Source organism: Taeniopygia guttata, chromosome 1A (assembly GCF_048771995.1).
Source record: "Taeniopygia guttata chromosome 1A, bTaeGut7.mat, whole genome shotgun sequence".
Classification (NCBI taxonomy): domain Eukaryota; kingdom Metazoa; phylum Chordata; class Aves; order Passeriformes; family Estrildidae; genus Taeniopygia; species Taeniopygia guttata.
The window spans coordinates 38,804,586-38,820,052 of record NC_133025.1 but is presented as its reverse complement, the minus strand read 5'-3'; the positions used below and the strand labels follow the sequence as shown (position 1 = coordinate 38,820,052).

The following is a 15,467-nucleotide window of genomic DNA, read 5'->3' as shown; positions in this document are numbered from 1 at the left end:
CAGCGGTAGAGATAGCACACAGCAGGATAGTTAATCAGAAAGCTTCGTTTTGCTTTATCAAATACAATGCTGTGTTGACAGAGCGATGACAAGAACTTCAGGCGCGGCCCCTCCTGGCGTCGGCAGTTCCCCCCGCGCGAGGTGCACGGGATCAGCATGATGCCGGGCGCGTCGGAAACGCTGCCGGCCGGCTTCCGGCTCACCACCACATCCGGGCAGTCGCGGAAGATGGCGAGTGACGGTACAAGCTCATTTCTGCACTTCCTCTTGGAAAGCATGAGGCTCGTCCTAGCGTGCCAAATTGATTTTTAACGCATGTCTGTTTCACACCACAACAATTGCGTTCATTTAACTAGGATGAACTGAGTCTGGGAGAGTTGAATTAGGGAATGGAAAAGTACTGACTTGGCATATTATTGATTTTTTTCCGGTTTGCTTCAGACTGACATTTGCTTCAGACAGTGTTTATTTAAAAAAAAAAAAAAAAAATATTGGCCATCTCACTATCCTGTAGCTGTAAAGGAAACAATCAGAAAGACTGGAATTCATTTACTGACTTTCAACTGAGACTGAATGTAATATCTAAGCAAGTTTTCATTCTATTAGTCTCTCTAGCAGGTGGAGTGTTTTAGAGAATACAATTAGAAAGGGCCATCACCTTTATTTTCCTATCTTACTTTCAAATTAAATAGCTTAGCCTTGATCACAAAATAACTGAAGTTTCTAACAGTCACCAGTAGATGAGTAGTTAGCAAATGCCATCGACTCCTAGCTTCCATGGCCTTTCCATAGCCCACATTTATAAGAACCTTATTCCCACATTTATAAGAACCTTATAAACATTAATGAATTTCATCTTCTAGTCATGGTATGATGTAGAAGATGATATTCCCATTTTACAGATGTGGAACTAAGGCGAAAAGCAGATTTAGTGACTTACTTGAGGTCATCCAGACAGTTAATTCTTGAGTGGGTATACTAAACTGAGTAGACTTAAAGGGAAGTAATTTTGAAGACCTCTGTCTTCATCCAGGATTTGGCTTCCTATCTCCCAGCAGTAAGAATGCAATAGCCTGATAGGTAAGAGCATTTAAGCTCTTAAACAGCATTTTAAACAGCATGATAGATAAGAGCATTAGGACTTTCAACAAAATAAAGGCAAAAATGAGTTTTAAACTGTATTCACTTTAGACAGATTGCAACAGTACATCAGCTGTGAAGAAGTGCTGAGTTTTGAACTAGACCATGCCCAAATCACATTAGAGAAAGCCACAGAGCAATTTAACAGCCACCCTCCTAGTGGTAAACAGACTGATATATTTTACTGGTGATTCTAAAGAGGCTCTGGTTTGTTTCCTTCTTTTTTCCCTCCCAATTTGCAGTTGCTTCATCACGACTGCAGAGGTTAGACAGCTCAACAGTTCGCACATACTCATGCTGACAAGGCCTAGCAAAGAAGCCAGCACTGAATTGTTGTGAGTATTCTGTAGGGGCCATCATGAATGCTCTTTATAACTGTGCACTACACCCCACATTAGCCAAGCATGAACCAGCATGGAGCAGGGACATGACTAAGGACTCGCTAGGGTGGTCATTTGGTCATGACAACAGTCTTAAGCTCAGTCCAGAAGATGCTACCAACCATATTTTGGGGAGAAGGCACAGGGAATGAACTTACTTTATGAAAACTTGAAAGAGTTCTACTAGGAGCTGGAATGGGGGCAACACTAGTAAAGCAGAAGAGATTTACTTTTTTTTTTTTTTTTTTTTAAATTAAATCTACGGCTCAATTTAGAACAATGGGTAGCTGCATAGACTAACCCATACAGAAAATTATGAAAATTTATCTATTACCGAGATTCCTGCACTTCTCAAATAATTCAGAATTTACAAAGAAAGGATGCAACTTTGGATCAAATTTAGTAGTGGAATTCATGTTACATTTTTCACCATATTATCTTTTGAGTATGGTTATGAATATCAGAGTCACTTTTCCAGAGTTCTGTGAATATACAGTTTTTTATTTTATTCCAGCTTTTGGAAAAAATACACACATGATGAGTAGTTACATCAGTATGGCACCATTTTATGATAGTATTTTCTCGGTAAAACAATTTCCATCTAGTTACTTGGGGAATTGCAAGGCAGCTGGCAAAAAAAGTATTTGAATATCACCAAAACCTCATCAGGCATCAAAAATGCTTCAATAGCTGTTGGATATTCGAGGCAAGACATGCATGGTATTGTATCAGTAAGTCAGTGACAGGACTCTCACAGGGTTCAGTGGTGACAGAAGTGGAAGGCAGAGATACAAACCTTTCCTCCTCTGTACTTCAGAATCGCAATTTTGGAAGCAATAAAGATGACCAAGAAGTTCAAACACCAAACTGTCTCTTAGGCCAACAGTAATGGGTCAGACACTTGAGGTGAGACTTGAAGAGTGCAACAAAGGCAGAAATAGAAAACTGATATCCTAACAAAAAATAATTTAAGATTTTCCAAACCATTTATTCCCACTATATTAAAAATTATCTAAAAAGTAGCAAAGCACCAACAAAAGTAAAGTAGCAGACTTCTCTAGCACTATATATGTATGGAAGGTATGTATTTTGAGCAAAAAGGTGCGTATATAAAGTTATACAAGCTATACAAATTAACTCCTATTTCTATTGGAGTATTAGTAGTGTTTCAGCTATCAGTGGTATGTATTACATCAGTACTTGGTGCTTAAATCTTAAATGCTTGAGTGGTCTGTAAGGATTTCAAAAAGGTATCTACATTGTAAAGGCTAATATACGAGGTTAACTGACAATATACTACTATTTCTCTTCTCACCATATACTCGTTTACAGAAGGAACAAGATGATGTGAACTAGAACATTAGTATATGCACTTACTGTAAGGGCAACTTCAAAATGCCATGCAGGTAATAAACCAAAAAGCAAGTTAAAGTAATTTTGGATTCAAGTACATTATATTGAAAATCAAAACATCCCACCCCTCCCCCTCCCCCCCAAAAAACAAACATACAGGGAAAGTATTTCCCTCACTATTATAGCAAACTTGAAAATTTAAAAAAATTGCCTGCAACTCAAGAATCAATGCATAAACAGAAGCTGCCCATAGAAGGGATATCAGATTGAAGGGCAACAGAGGGCTTTTCAGAATTTTGTCAGCACAGCTCATGACTAACAGTTTCTTATGGAAGGAGCTGATTGATACTTGGGCAAAAGGGAAGATTATTCATTACAGCACACCTCCTGAAATTTTCCAGACTTAGACCAATACCATCCTCTTAGACTAAGACCCAGGCTTTTGTAACACCTTGCCTAGACTACATCAGCAGCTGTGATACTCTGGTGAAGTATCTGCATGCACAAAAGCAGGAACCAAGCAACAGAGGAGAGGGATAGCTGGACAAGCTACCACACAATAGCGAGATAAAGGAGTTTTTCATATAGTAAAGGAGAACGTGCCTAGGAAGAGCAGGCCTAAAAGAAAGCAGCAAACAGACTGCACATGGAACAAATGCAGATGGCCTGTGATTACAGCAGGCTGCAGATTCTTGCATTCTGCTACTCTTATGAGAGTAAGAGACATTCTCTTACAAAGACTGTCAAAGGCTTGTCAAAACAGTTTATGTCAACATCAGTTTGGTACAACTTTCCAGTGTCTTCATAGTGTATCTTCATAGCAGCTGTATCCTGTTCATAAGCTTTCAAACTGCATCAGGTGTTTTTTTTTTTTTTAATATTTGTTGAAACCACAGTGAGCTGCTGGAAACCATGTGCAGACATTCTCAGAACAGTTATATGAGCGTACTCTACACAGGCCTATTTTAGCGCACTTGGTATCAGAAATTTAAGAACAATTAAGGCTGCAGGTACTGGCCATTTAATGTTGCAAAGAAATGTACTACATAGCACACAGGACCCATCAAGCTTTCTGCTGTGGTCGCTAGATGTTGTGGCCCAGCTGAGCAGCTGCAATGCCCTTACATAGGCAGTGGATTTGGCACTCACATTATCCAAGCTTTCCCAACACTTTTAACTTCTAAAACACTTGTCATTGCCAAGTCAGAAGGGTCATTCAGGACAGATTTCTTGCCACAGGCTGGAGCAACAGAACATATTACTTTAACTTTTATTCCAATAAAATACTAAAAGAGATTTCGCAAAATCAGCTATGTACTTTACCAATGAAGGGTTCAAAAGAGGATTTGTAAAGACAAATGGAGAAGCAGTGTTCCAAAAAGATGTGAATGATAGCTGGAAGCAGTTAGTCCATAGCAAAGAAACCATCAGGGTGAGAAAGGTAAATGCTGTCAAGCTGCAGTGAACTAGGAAGAAGAACCACAAAGCACATCAGCAATGTCTGTACACTGAAAATGTAGTTCACCTTGTGCCAAACAGACAAAAGTCTCCAGGTGCAGGAAACAAAGCCCAGTGCTGCACCAAAACAGCAGGAAAACAACTGTAAAATGAACTTAAGAAGTAGTCTGTGTTGACTGAGGAAAATTAGTAGAAGATTAAAATTAATTATTAGCAATTTTATGTTGCAGATCTAAAGTTAAACAAATGCATGCCTCCCATGAATACTAAAAAATCCATGTTTTAGTAACTTAGTTACTAAACTACTTACTTAGTGTTATATTTTCTGTTGTCTGTTTCATTTTAGATTGAATTAGAATCATAGACTCTTGCTAATTAATGGTTTGGTTTTTTTTTCCTTAGATGTCATCTCTTTCTTCTACTTTACCTGAAGTGCACTACCACTACTTAGGAAAAGAGCATTAAGACTCTCTGCAAGAACAGGTTAATAGGGAAGAGAACACATATAATGTTTATCATACAAACAGATATGATGTTCCTTTCATGTATTGTTTAGTTTAAAACATGAATAAAAAAATACCTAAATTACTAATAAAAAAAGAAAAAACAAAACAATCTCCCCCTTTTCTCTCAGCATCTCTGTCATCAAAAATTTGACAGTAGTGCACATCCAAAGCTTTTATCAAATGAAGCCACTCATCTTTACATTGTTACATCTGTTTTATTGTAAAATACTAGACATTTACGTATTTACTGTGTATGTATTTCTTTTAAAAGTGTAAGTCTTATGTAAATGGATATAAATATGATTTTTTTAAAAATGAAATCTATGGTACATGGGGTCTCAGTGCAAACATTTGACAATACAGTGTCAATAATACTGTTTGTATCTTTCCATTCCACCATTTTTACAGTTTTTGGATTGTAACAGTCAAATTAATATGTTTAGCAGAGTTAGAAGCTTCAACATGTTCCTACTGAGAAAAATCTGTCAATATTTAAAGCTGAACACCTGCCTCTGATGATGTATAATAGAATGACATAACCTGGAACTGAAGCCAAATGGACCTCTAAAGACAAAATGGAAATGTTAGATACCTACAGAGAAGCACCATGATGGCTCATCTCTTAAAAACACACAAAAAAACCTAGAAGGACTGTTTCTAAAAAACTAAAAAGCAATTTAATAAAACATGATTTGTACAAAAAACCCAAAAACTTTCTTCTATGTTACCTGCGGACCAAGAAGAATCTTGCTTTACCAAGAGCCACCTTTTTGTTCCAGGATCTTCAAACACCAGCCAGCAATGGAAAAGTAAATCTAATATTTGCATAGAATCAGATTATTGTTTCCAGATATATTCAGCAAAGAAAAAGAAGGAAAAGAGAAGCCAACCCCCACCATTTCTTCATTGTAACAGGGCATTAGATAGGCTCCTGTCTAATGTTATGCTTTTAGCCAAGATGGCCTTGCTGAGACTTCACAAAAGTCAGTTTTATCAGAGGAAATAACTGAAAGACAGAGTGATTAATATATAGTGTATAAAAGTTTAGAAGAGCAACTATTACCTGCTGTGGCTTTATTTGGTGGTGTTATTGTTGTTTATTCTTTGTTTAAATGGGAAGTTTCAAAGTAAGACCTACTTAATAGTCATTTACCTATTTGCTATTTTTCTGCTGCTTGATCTTAGCTCAAGACCTGTCTTTTAGTTATTTCTTTTAGCAGTTTGATCTGCAATGTTTGCACGTACATAAACATTTGTTTTGTCTATTTTTATTTGGCAAACTTCGGTCAATCAGATGGTGAAAGATTTTTCTCCCCCAATGTCAATAAAAAAGATAATTCAGTGCTATTTGTGTTCATTAGTCTATTAAATTTGGTACATAGCAGCATTAAGTTTGGAAACCAGATGCTTCTCACAGCTAAGCATAAGAACATTTTGGCACTAACAGGGATCAGTTACAATGGAGTTACTGGTGAGAGTCTGCCACGAGAGGGAGCACAGATCTTGCTGGTGGGTGCAAAGTGCTGGCAGGGGTATAGCACACAACTGGAGAAAGTCAGGGCTCCTGTACACACAGTTCCTTGGACTTGACCAACATTCTTCTCCTCCCTCAGCCTCCTTTTGGATTATTTTAGGGCAGAATATCACAAAGTAAAGCAATGCAAACACTGTCACTGCCACTGTCAGTGGCAGCTATATCATGTGAATACATATTTCCTTATAAACAGCAGCTCGTTTTATGGAATTCCTTTTGCAGCCAACACTAAAGCTTAGGGGGCAAAGGGGAATGAAGTGTGTTGGGGAAAAGAATGAACCAGATTTTATGACCAGTGAAGTTTTCCTGCCCCAGGAGTACAGCACACACAAATTATATATTTCACAGTGGAAGCAAACAGACTAGAAGAATTTAAAAGAGTATTATTGTGACTTCAGATTTGATTTAAGGGTAACATATCAAGCCTCCCAATTCATCCCTGTCTCCCTCACACAAGCTGAAGCTCTACCCTCTACAGCTAGAAACAGCAGTTATGGTAAATGTTGCCTACTTGGTTCTAACCCTTTCAGTACACTGAGAATAACTACTACATGTGCCTCTTCCAGCCAAAATTCAGCAACTCAATGACCATTCGAATCTACCCACTTGCTGCTTCTCTCTAAAAATAAAATAAAGAAAATTACTGCTGTCCTACCACCTGTTAAATGGACTTGTTCTTCTTGATGGTATACTCAGGTTGCTGGGCACCAGCAGAGCCATGTACAAGGGTAACAACTCCTCCTCCCTTTCTTGAGCTTGGCTAAGACAAAGCATTCTGCGATTGCAGTTCCTCAGCAAAAGGCTCTTTTGAAAAACAAAAGCAATGACCATTCAACAATGATTTCCCCATACTGTACTGCTGCAATAAGATGCCTTTCTTTGTCTATGTTTTCTGAATGTTGACGCATGAGACATTTGACATTTCTAGAATTCTCCACATTACCATCATGGCAGCATAGTGAGCATACCTGAATGTTCCCCCCTCTTTTAAAATACAAGTCTTGATCAGAAATAACTTCTACCAAAATAGAGAGAAAGAAAAAACAAAGATAATTGTTTCTTGCTATTATTAATGTAAGCACGTAGCCCTCCAGAAAGGTAAGTGCATGCCTAAATACCTATCACTAATGCTGTTGGGGGTTTCATGGGTTTTTTTCACCTCCTTAAATGAAGAGACACAAACTAGAAAGCATTTTACTTTTCCTTACAAATGGAGAAACTGGTGTAGGAGCATGAGCTACCATTGAAAAAATTATGCAAGGTCTAGGAAATTAATTCTCTTCTCCTACATGCATTGCAGGATCTCCTCTAGAGAATTTTTGCTCTCACTAATTAGTTCCCCTCCCCTGCTCTTGCAATTACATGATGGCTGCAACCCAGGTAAGGATAGCAAACATACACAATGTCTCACCTTCAATTGTAAAAGCAGTGGCCACACACCTTGTGAATGTGCCACAGTTTCCTTGTGATAAGACCCTCGTAGCGTCTCACTCATTTAAAAAAAACCCACACCACTGACAACTCCCAAGAATTCCTTCTTGCTCTGTAACAGTGTAGCACAGATTGCTAAGTTGTAGCATTTTGAAAAGCAAAAAGTCTCTGCAAGTCAGTCCTGCATCTAGCATGGACCTACTGTTAAAGCTTTTGTACTTTAGTAATTCATCCAGAAGAAAATAATATCTTAAACTAACTGCCACTTTTATAAGAAGTACTTCACAAAAGTTTAAGGACATCGCTGATGAGCAAAATTATTCCCATTTTTAAATCTCCAACCTGTATGTTTAGCGTATCTAAAGGCATCATTAGCCTTTACTCAGCGTTTGCATGTTTTATTCCCTGTTCAGATTGTGATTTTCAGCTGAAGCAAATAGCTGAGAGGGAGGGGGGTACCTTATGCAATGATTTGGCAGGAAACAAGGACAGTGCAGGCTCAAGCTGGGCTGTTTTACCATGACTGTATGACCTGGTTCAATATCACTGGGCCAGCTGTATGCAGTCCCTAGTGAAAAACACATGGACATTTTATTCAGTTCTTATGTAAGTGACAGAGCTCACCAACTCCACAGAAGTGTCACAAGCACAAGGCACCACCACGGTACGGTTCATGTTAAGTGGAACCTATCACCTTTTAGCTCCTACATCAATTTGTTGATTTCATCACTTCACAGGGATAGCATCCTTACCTCTACCCACCACTACATAACAGTATTTCTGGACCTTTTTGGGGATCTTTCTTATATAACAATATCATCTGAATTTGCCTGTTACTTCCTGTCTCTTTCTCTGGTAAGCACTGCTGAGCCTAAGCAACTTCTCTGCTTTTATACTTTTTCGGAAGCATCTACTTTTAAATGGACTTTTGCATTTATTGTTCAATTGAATACCTGCAGTTTGAGAAGTAATGTACAAAAAAGTGTATCGTCCATCCCCTGGCTTGTTGAGAAACCTGTACATGTCTGGAATGGCCTATAAAGTCCAGAATGGGTTGCTTAGTATCAATATTTGCTAAATTTCTTGGTTATATGTCTCTCAGCCTAAAATGTTTACTTCTGGCTGCAAAAGCACATTCTGGTTGTCCTTGTCATAAGGGATACAAACCACAAAAAAATTACCAGGAAATGCAAAGGATAAATGCCTGCCTCTATTTAATACACATGGGGTTTTCTGAATATTACAGTGGACAAATCAAGATTTTCACAGATTTGAAAGCCAGGAATTATTTATCATTTTACAAACAAGACTATTCAGAAAGTTATTGAGTAAAAAAATTATAGAAATCTAATTTATGGCAGAAAGACTTTGGGGGAAAACAAAGAAAATGTAATCAAGAGAACTTATCTTAAAATTTTAAATTTTAGAAAAAATCTAAAAGACAAGAACTTACAATTTAAAAGTAGTAACAATTTATGCCTGCATCAATTTTCACAATCAAATTCCTTTTTTGCTCTCCTCTGTTCCTGGTTTTCTTTTGTAAGCTGCTTTAGCCAAAGAAAAGTTACTGGTCACATTTTAAAATAACAGATTGAAATGTAAGGTTACAAGACACCATATAAGATGAATAATACAATGATTCCTTTCTATTTGCAATTCTTAGCTATCTTAATAACCAGCATATACTGACAGCAGGCAGAGACTTTACTATGTGTCAGTGGCTGTGGCAAGATGGCAAAGAACACAGTAATGTTTCCGCAGTAAAAACATTCAGTCCCAAATCATTACTTGCTTTTAAAATGTGGTACTCTAAACAAAAAAAAAGCTTATTTGTATACTTGAATAACTGAAATGCTCATTATTATATATTATCCCATTTAGTTTTTCTTTAGCAATCCTTCAATGTGTTCAAACACACTAGCATCTTCAATGGTTGGTGTTATCTGAAAAGTAAGAATACAGTAGCATGTGACAGTAGATAAGAATTTCATTTACAGATTCTTCTAAAATTATACTTCAAAAGCACTCAAGAAAAATGTATCTGTACAGCTCTGAAACATGAAAATCTTTTGGATACTCTGCAACAGAAATAAAATATAAAGTACTACCTGAAGTCATGGATCTGTTGCAGACCAGTCAAGAAAATCAAAACCACCATTTTGTGCTTTTGGATGTGCATGTGTGCCTAATTCATTGAAGCAAACATATCTAACTTACCTTGTACGGCTTTCCACTTATAAGTGCAGAAAGAGCAGAACGTGGGATCTTGCCGGAGCGTGTTTTTGGTAGCTGTGTCACAAACATCCCCTTCTGAAAAGCTGCTACTGGACCAATGTTGGTCCGAACTCGCTCAACAATCTCTTTCAAAACCTTACTCTCTTGTGTCTTTACACCTAGTGAAGAAGGTAACATCCTTTATCTTTTCTGAGTCTTTTGTGTGTTAGTGACATCAGTTATAAGTGAGTTCTTACCTTGTTTCAGTACACACAGTGCAAATGGAACATGTCCTTTTACAGGATCCTCCTGGCCCACAACAGCACAGTCTGCCACAGCGGGATGGAAGAGAATACACTGAGGGATAGAAAAGAAAACAAAACTGAACTAATAATAATAGACAACATTTCAATGAAAAAAAATGGTATGGTATGGTGTATGGTATGGGGTATGGTGTGGGGTATGGTATGGTAGGGTATGGTGTATGGTGGTGGGTGGTGTGTGTGGTGTGCTGCGGTGTGGTGTGGTCTGGTCTGGTATAAACAAAAAACAGACTTTTTCTTACATTTTGAGAACAAAAGGTCAGTACACCACCTTAGGACTCCAATTACATGTGTTGAAGATGTACATGTGTATACATTTTCATATATACTAATTCATGATTTTCAAACAAACAGAAGAAATAAAAACTTTAGCAGCACAAAATAGAAATATTGAACAAACCACAGGAAATTTCCTTACAGTTTTGTGAGAGCATCACATCTTTAGTTTTGTTAGTGAGATCTTTGCTGGAACAAATAACATTTGTCTAACATTATGAGTAACATGGTACTTAAATGCAGGGACTAAAGACCAAAATCACAGAAGCACTCCTAAAACAGACTTTATAAGTCCATTAGTTCATTTTCTCTGACTTTTCTTTTTCATTCTTTGTTGCTGTAAAAGCATAGTTTCAACCAAAGCCAAACACATGTCCAGCCTTGGCTTGCAGCCAGCCTAGCTTAGCTCACTCTGTGAAAACATTAGGTCTCAGCTTCCTGAGATAAAAAAGGGAATTAAACCAGCGCTGCCTTCCTAACAACTACATGTTGACACAACATCATATTGATAAAATATATCAAACTCTTTTTTAGGTAAAAAAAATGTAAGCTTCTAATTAGTCAGCTGAGGTACTCATTCCAGGAAAACAGTCACCAAGATGTCTCAGTGCATGTCACCAAGTCTGGGACAAAACTGGCCTTAAGATGCCAGCAGTTGTGAATCCTCTTCCAAAGCAACTAGCTCTTTTAAATTTACCCCCTCACCTTGGGGTATTTTGCTGTGAACAGTGCTTTTAGCACTTTTCAGTCCTCTGAACTCAACCACAAGGAGGACCTAACCTGATCCTACACAGAAACCACATAATGTGATTGTGCTTGTTAATTTATCTGTACATACAAGGACTACGTGTTTGCTAATAACTGAATTTCACATACTGTGCTGCCAAAATCAAAGGTTTTAGAAATAAAGACACTTCTTGGTTGTTTTTATTATGTAGGAATACCACAGTTGCCTTGGCTACTCATACAATGATGTGAGAATGTGAAAGGCAGGAAAAGTACAGAGAAGACAGGAAAAAAACCCTGAAAGAATGGAAAGCTGAAACACTGTTGTTCCAATTAAAAAAGGGAGGTTCTTGTATGACCTGCTTATGAAACTGATGGAGAAAGGAACAATTCAAAGGGTCTATGATAACCCATCTTCAAAATCGATTTCACCATTCTTAGGCTTTATAGTCAAAACAGGAAAGAGAAACTGACTTCATGTGTCATACAACACACACCAAGTAGTTTTTAGCAAAATAAATCTGCTCAGTGAGTTTCTAGCACACTTTGTCAGAAGCTATACTCATTTCACAAACTATGATCCTAGAAATGTCCCATGACAGAAAAAAGACAAATGGAAAACACTGACCTGACAGTAGATGCATGCTCTATCCAAGTACAGAAGCATGACCATTTATTCACAGCTTTTGAAACAGGATTATTTTTCACAGGAATTAGATATGATGTGCACAAACTAAATATAGAAGAGTGCACTGAGATTATACCAGAATTAGAAGAGCAGAAGAGCCTGCTTCAAAAAGTTGAATATACACTAATTCATATGAATTCAGGTGCAGCCTACTTTGTCCAAAAGTCATTGTATCCACACTGACAAATCAAATAGAAATTAATCTTATGCAAGTACAAATCCCTACAGGCTTTCATTGCATCACATAGATTTAATGCCCTTTGGTCATTTACAGGCCAGAACCTCAGTAATGCATTCAATTTCCTGATATAAATATCTATTTTTTCCTGCTCTAACTTCTTGACCATGGCCACAAAAACTTGATAGGCATAAATAAACGAAAAAACAAAAAAAAAAAGCAAAAACAAAAACAGGAAAGAAAGACAACGAATTATGGAAAAGTAGACTATTAAGTCTACAACCACAGTAACTCAGTAAATACTGTTTTCCACAGGAACACAGAAAAAAGATCTACAGTAAACTGGCATTACCATGAAATATCATAGTTACCTACCAGGCTCAACAGGACTCCTAAGGTGAAGACTTAAATGTTGCCAGATTGGTTTGTTTGTTGTACCTTGTTTTTGTCATTCAAGTCTGTCACTTACTTGTAAGTCTTATGGTTAGCTGGAATAGTGTAGTTATTGTAGTATTTTTCTTCAGTCTATCTCACGTTCTATCAACATGTTAACTTTTCAAATGCTACCTTCAATTACTGAAATCGGTAATTACTAAATACCAATTTTAAAATTCTCAAACTTTGTAAAACAACTGAAAAGAAGAACAGAACAGCACTAGACATTTAAAAATTGTTTAAAAGTAATAAAAAACTTTAGGAGGTTAAATGGTTTTTCTAGTATGATCACTGGGCACAAGGATGGATGGCAAATGCAGCAGCAGACAGAAACATCATGATCAGGGGAAAGGGATTTCTCATTATAAATTCCTCAGTTTCAAGTCTGTTGCCTCAGACAGACAAGATTTGATTAAGCTTTTTTTCTTCAGGAAGGGGCAAGAAGGCACACCACAGATTTATAGACCAAAGAAGAGGGATGGATCAACACACAAGATGAGGTTCCCATAATGGCCAACGTTCACTAATTGGCCAGGTAAACTGTAACATCTACTGCATTGCAGTAAACATGGAGCTCCAATAGTATTAACAGGTACATTAGACAAAGGAACTAATTGTGTGGAACATAACAGAGCTAAAACACTCAGTCAAAGCACTAAGGAAAAACTAGATAAACTTGTAATGCAGCTAAAATGTAAATGTAGATAACATACATGCTCAACAAGGTGATTGTCAATTACATAGCTTCCAATTAGCCATTCAATGGACTTCTAATTCTGTATTTACTGATCTTACTGAGGAGAAAATTGTGGTGTTCTTAACACTTTACTATTTAACTAGCAATTTCTTGTGTATGCATTAACATCACTCCTGGTTTTCAGCTTTGTGCACAAGATGAATAGAAAAGCTTCTAGAATCTTTTACAGTGATTAAGCATTATGTTTCTAGGGGTAAGACCTAACTAGCAGGGATAAAAACAGAGATTCTGAGCTCAGTATGATGGACCCAAAGGTAATACAGCAGATGAGGTGATTCAACTCATCATTTGTTACAGCAGCTTCAGACACAGGCTGAAGCTAAGAAAATGGCCAGCTCAGTCCATGAGTAGTACAGCAGTAAGGGGTGGGGATGAGATTCCTGCTGTGCTTCAGTAAGGGAACACAAAAAACTACTTCTAATAGAAAGAGGTTTTAGCAGACTGAAAGCACCTTTATATCGCCATAGAACTAAGTCAGGGCAGCAGCTGTTTCAGCTCCCTGGCTGACTGATCCTTGATGGATTCATGTTTATGTGAACTTGTTCACTTCTGTGTAATTAGAATTTCTTCTAGATTTTTTAGCCTTCAAAATAAAGTCACTAGATTAACAGACATTAAAAATGAAAAAACAACTCACAGATTAGTTTCTGATTCAGTGAATAGCTGAATTCAGAGTTTTTAAAATTCAGAGTTATTTTTCTCTTGTGCACGCCCAGCACACCTTTTCCTATACTCCCTGAATAAGCAATTGATATGTCATCAGGGAAATTCGTAACTGGCAATCAATCAGTGACTCCAGAAAGGTGAGTGAACAATGATATGAAATTCAGACACTATTGTGAACTTCACTATTTTCAACTTTTTTGAGCTGCATGGGTATTACATTAATGACTTTCAATTTAACAGCAGGGTTTTTAACAGAATTTTCACTGTTCATTTAGCACTGCTCATACAATAAGAGACAAAACAGCTGTCAAAAAACTCTGAAGTCTTCCAACCAAGAAAAAGCAGTGAATATTAGTCTCTGAAAAAAAAAAAAAAAATCAGACAACTCTGATCATTGTAGTTTAGGCAAAAAAGTTTCCACTACTAAGTAACTACAGTAGCCGGTGAAACTACCTGTCACACTGACACTACACTATCCTAATGTATTCTCAAATAAATATGTTATTGGAACTAAAAGGTATGCTTCCCACCATACCACACTGCTCCTTAACTCCACCTTCAAATACCAAATTATGCCTGCCTTACCAATCCCATGGTAGAAACTGCTTATTATTGACTACATTTGTTATGTTTCTGGGAAGCATCTTAATAGGAAGAACCTGAAACAGGAAATATTTTGGTTAAAAGTACCATGGAAATGCAAATAAAACAAGTAGGAAAAAAATGAGAGATCTTTCTGTGTGAGATTTTGAGATGTGATGAAATGTGGGATTTTCAGTCTCAGCTTGCTTTATTCATCTTTCATTCTCTTCTATTTTGTTGTCAGGCAATGCTAACCTCTTCAATCGCACCTGCAGAAATTCTGTGTCCGGCAACATTGATCACATCATCAGCTCGAGACAGGACATACAGATAGCCATCTTCATCCATATAACCAGCATCCATGGTATCGTAATATCCCTAAATACAACACAATGAAAAATAAATTCAAAAAGAGTACTGATAATACTCATTAATTTACCAGGAAACATACACAAAAAAATTTTACCTGTTTCACATTAATTATGCTTTTGGTGTTTGAAAGATTTAATTCCATAATATTTGTCATCATTTTTATACAATAGTATCCTGTGCAGCTCCCTTTACAGAAAAAAATTTGTTGTCTTTATTAATAAAGAAGAGAAAAAAAATAGATAAATCCTGACTTTTTTCCAACTCTGCTTACTTTGATCCCTGACAGCTTGGGGAAGGATGTTGCCTGAATCTACACAAGGAAAATGGAATTATTGCAATATAATGACAGCTGTCAAATTCCTCCTAAAGATACTCCTGTTTGCTGTATCCAAACATTGTCACCATGATGCAATTGCACACTAAAAATAAATCGTGTGACCAATTCACT

At 37.1% G+C, this 15,467-nt stretch overlaps 2 protein-coding genes across 19 annotated transcripts in view; one reads left to right on the top strand and one right to left on the bottom strand.

Annotated features, from left to right (window-relative positions):
* Positions 1-6,184, top strand: part of PPFIA2 (PTPRF interacting protein alpha 2) — a 279,612-nt gene extending 273,428 nt beyond the window's left edge. For 13 of the 14 annotated variants that reach the window (XM_012569038.5, XM_072923120.1, XM_072923123.1 and 10 more), the window contains 3 exons: positions 82-241; positions 1,383-1,475; positions 4,734-6,184. In XM_012569038.5, coding sequence (XP_012424492.1) covers positions 82-241; positions 1,383-1,441 — 219 coding nt within the window. In that variant the 3' untranslated portion in view covers positions 1,442-1,475; positions 4,734-6,184. The remainder of the gene's footprint in view (positions 1-81; positions 242-1,382; positions 1,476-4,733) is intronic. The other variant, XM_072923119.1, reaches the window with a different exon arrangement.
* Positions 1-15,467, bottom strand: part of ACSS3 (acyl-CoA synthetase short chain family member 3) — an 84,746-nt gene that overhangs the window by 8,924 nt on the left and 60,355 nt on the right. For 3 of the 5 annotated variants that reach the window (XM_030260541.4, XM_030260527.4, XM_072923130.1), the window contains 4 exons: positions 14,903-15,025; positions 10,274-10,373; positions 10,020-10,195; positions 9,486-9,745 (listed from right to left, as the gene is read on the bottom strand). In XM_030260541.4, the coding sequence (XP_030116401.4) occupies positions 9,680-9,745; positions 10,020-10,195; positions 10,274-10,373; positions 14,903-15,025 (465 nt within the window). In that variant the 3' untranslated portion in view covers positions 9,486-9,679. Of the gene's footprint in view, positions 1-9,485; positions 9,746-10,019; positions 10,196-10,273; positions 10,374-14,902; positions 15,026-15,467 lie in introns of those variants that run through there. The other 2 variants (XM_030260534.4, XM_072923129.1) reach the window with 2 other exon arrangements.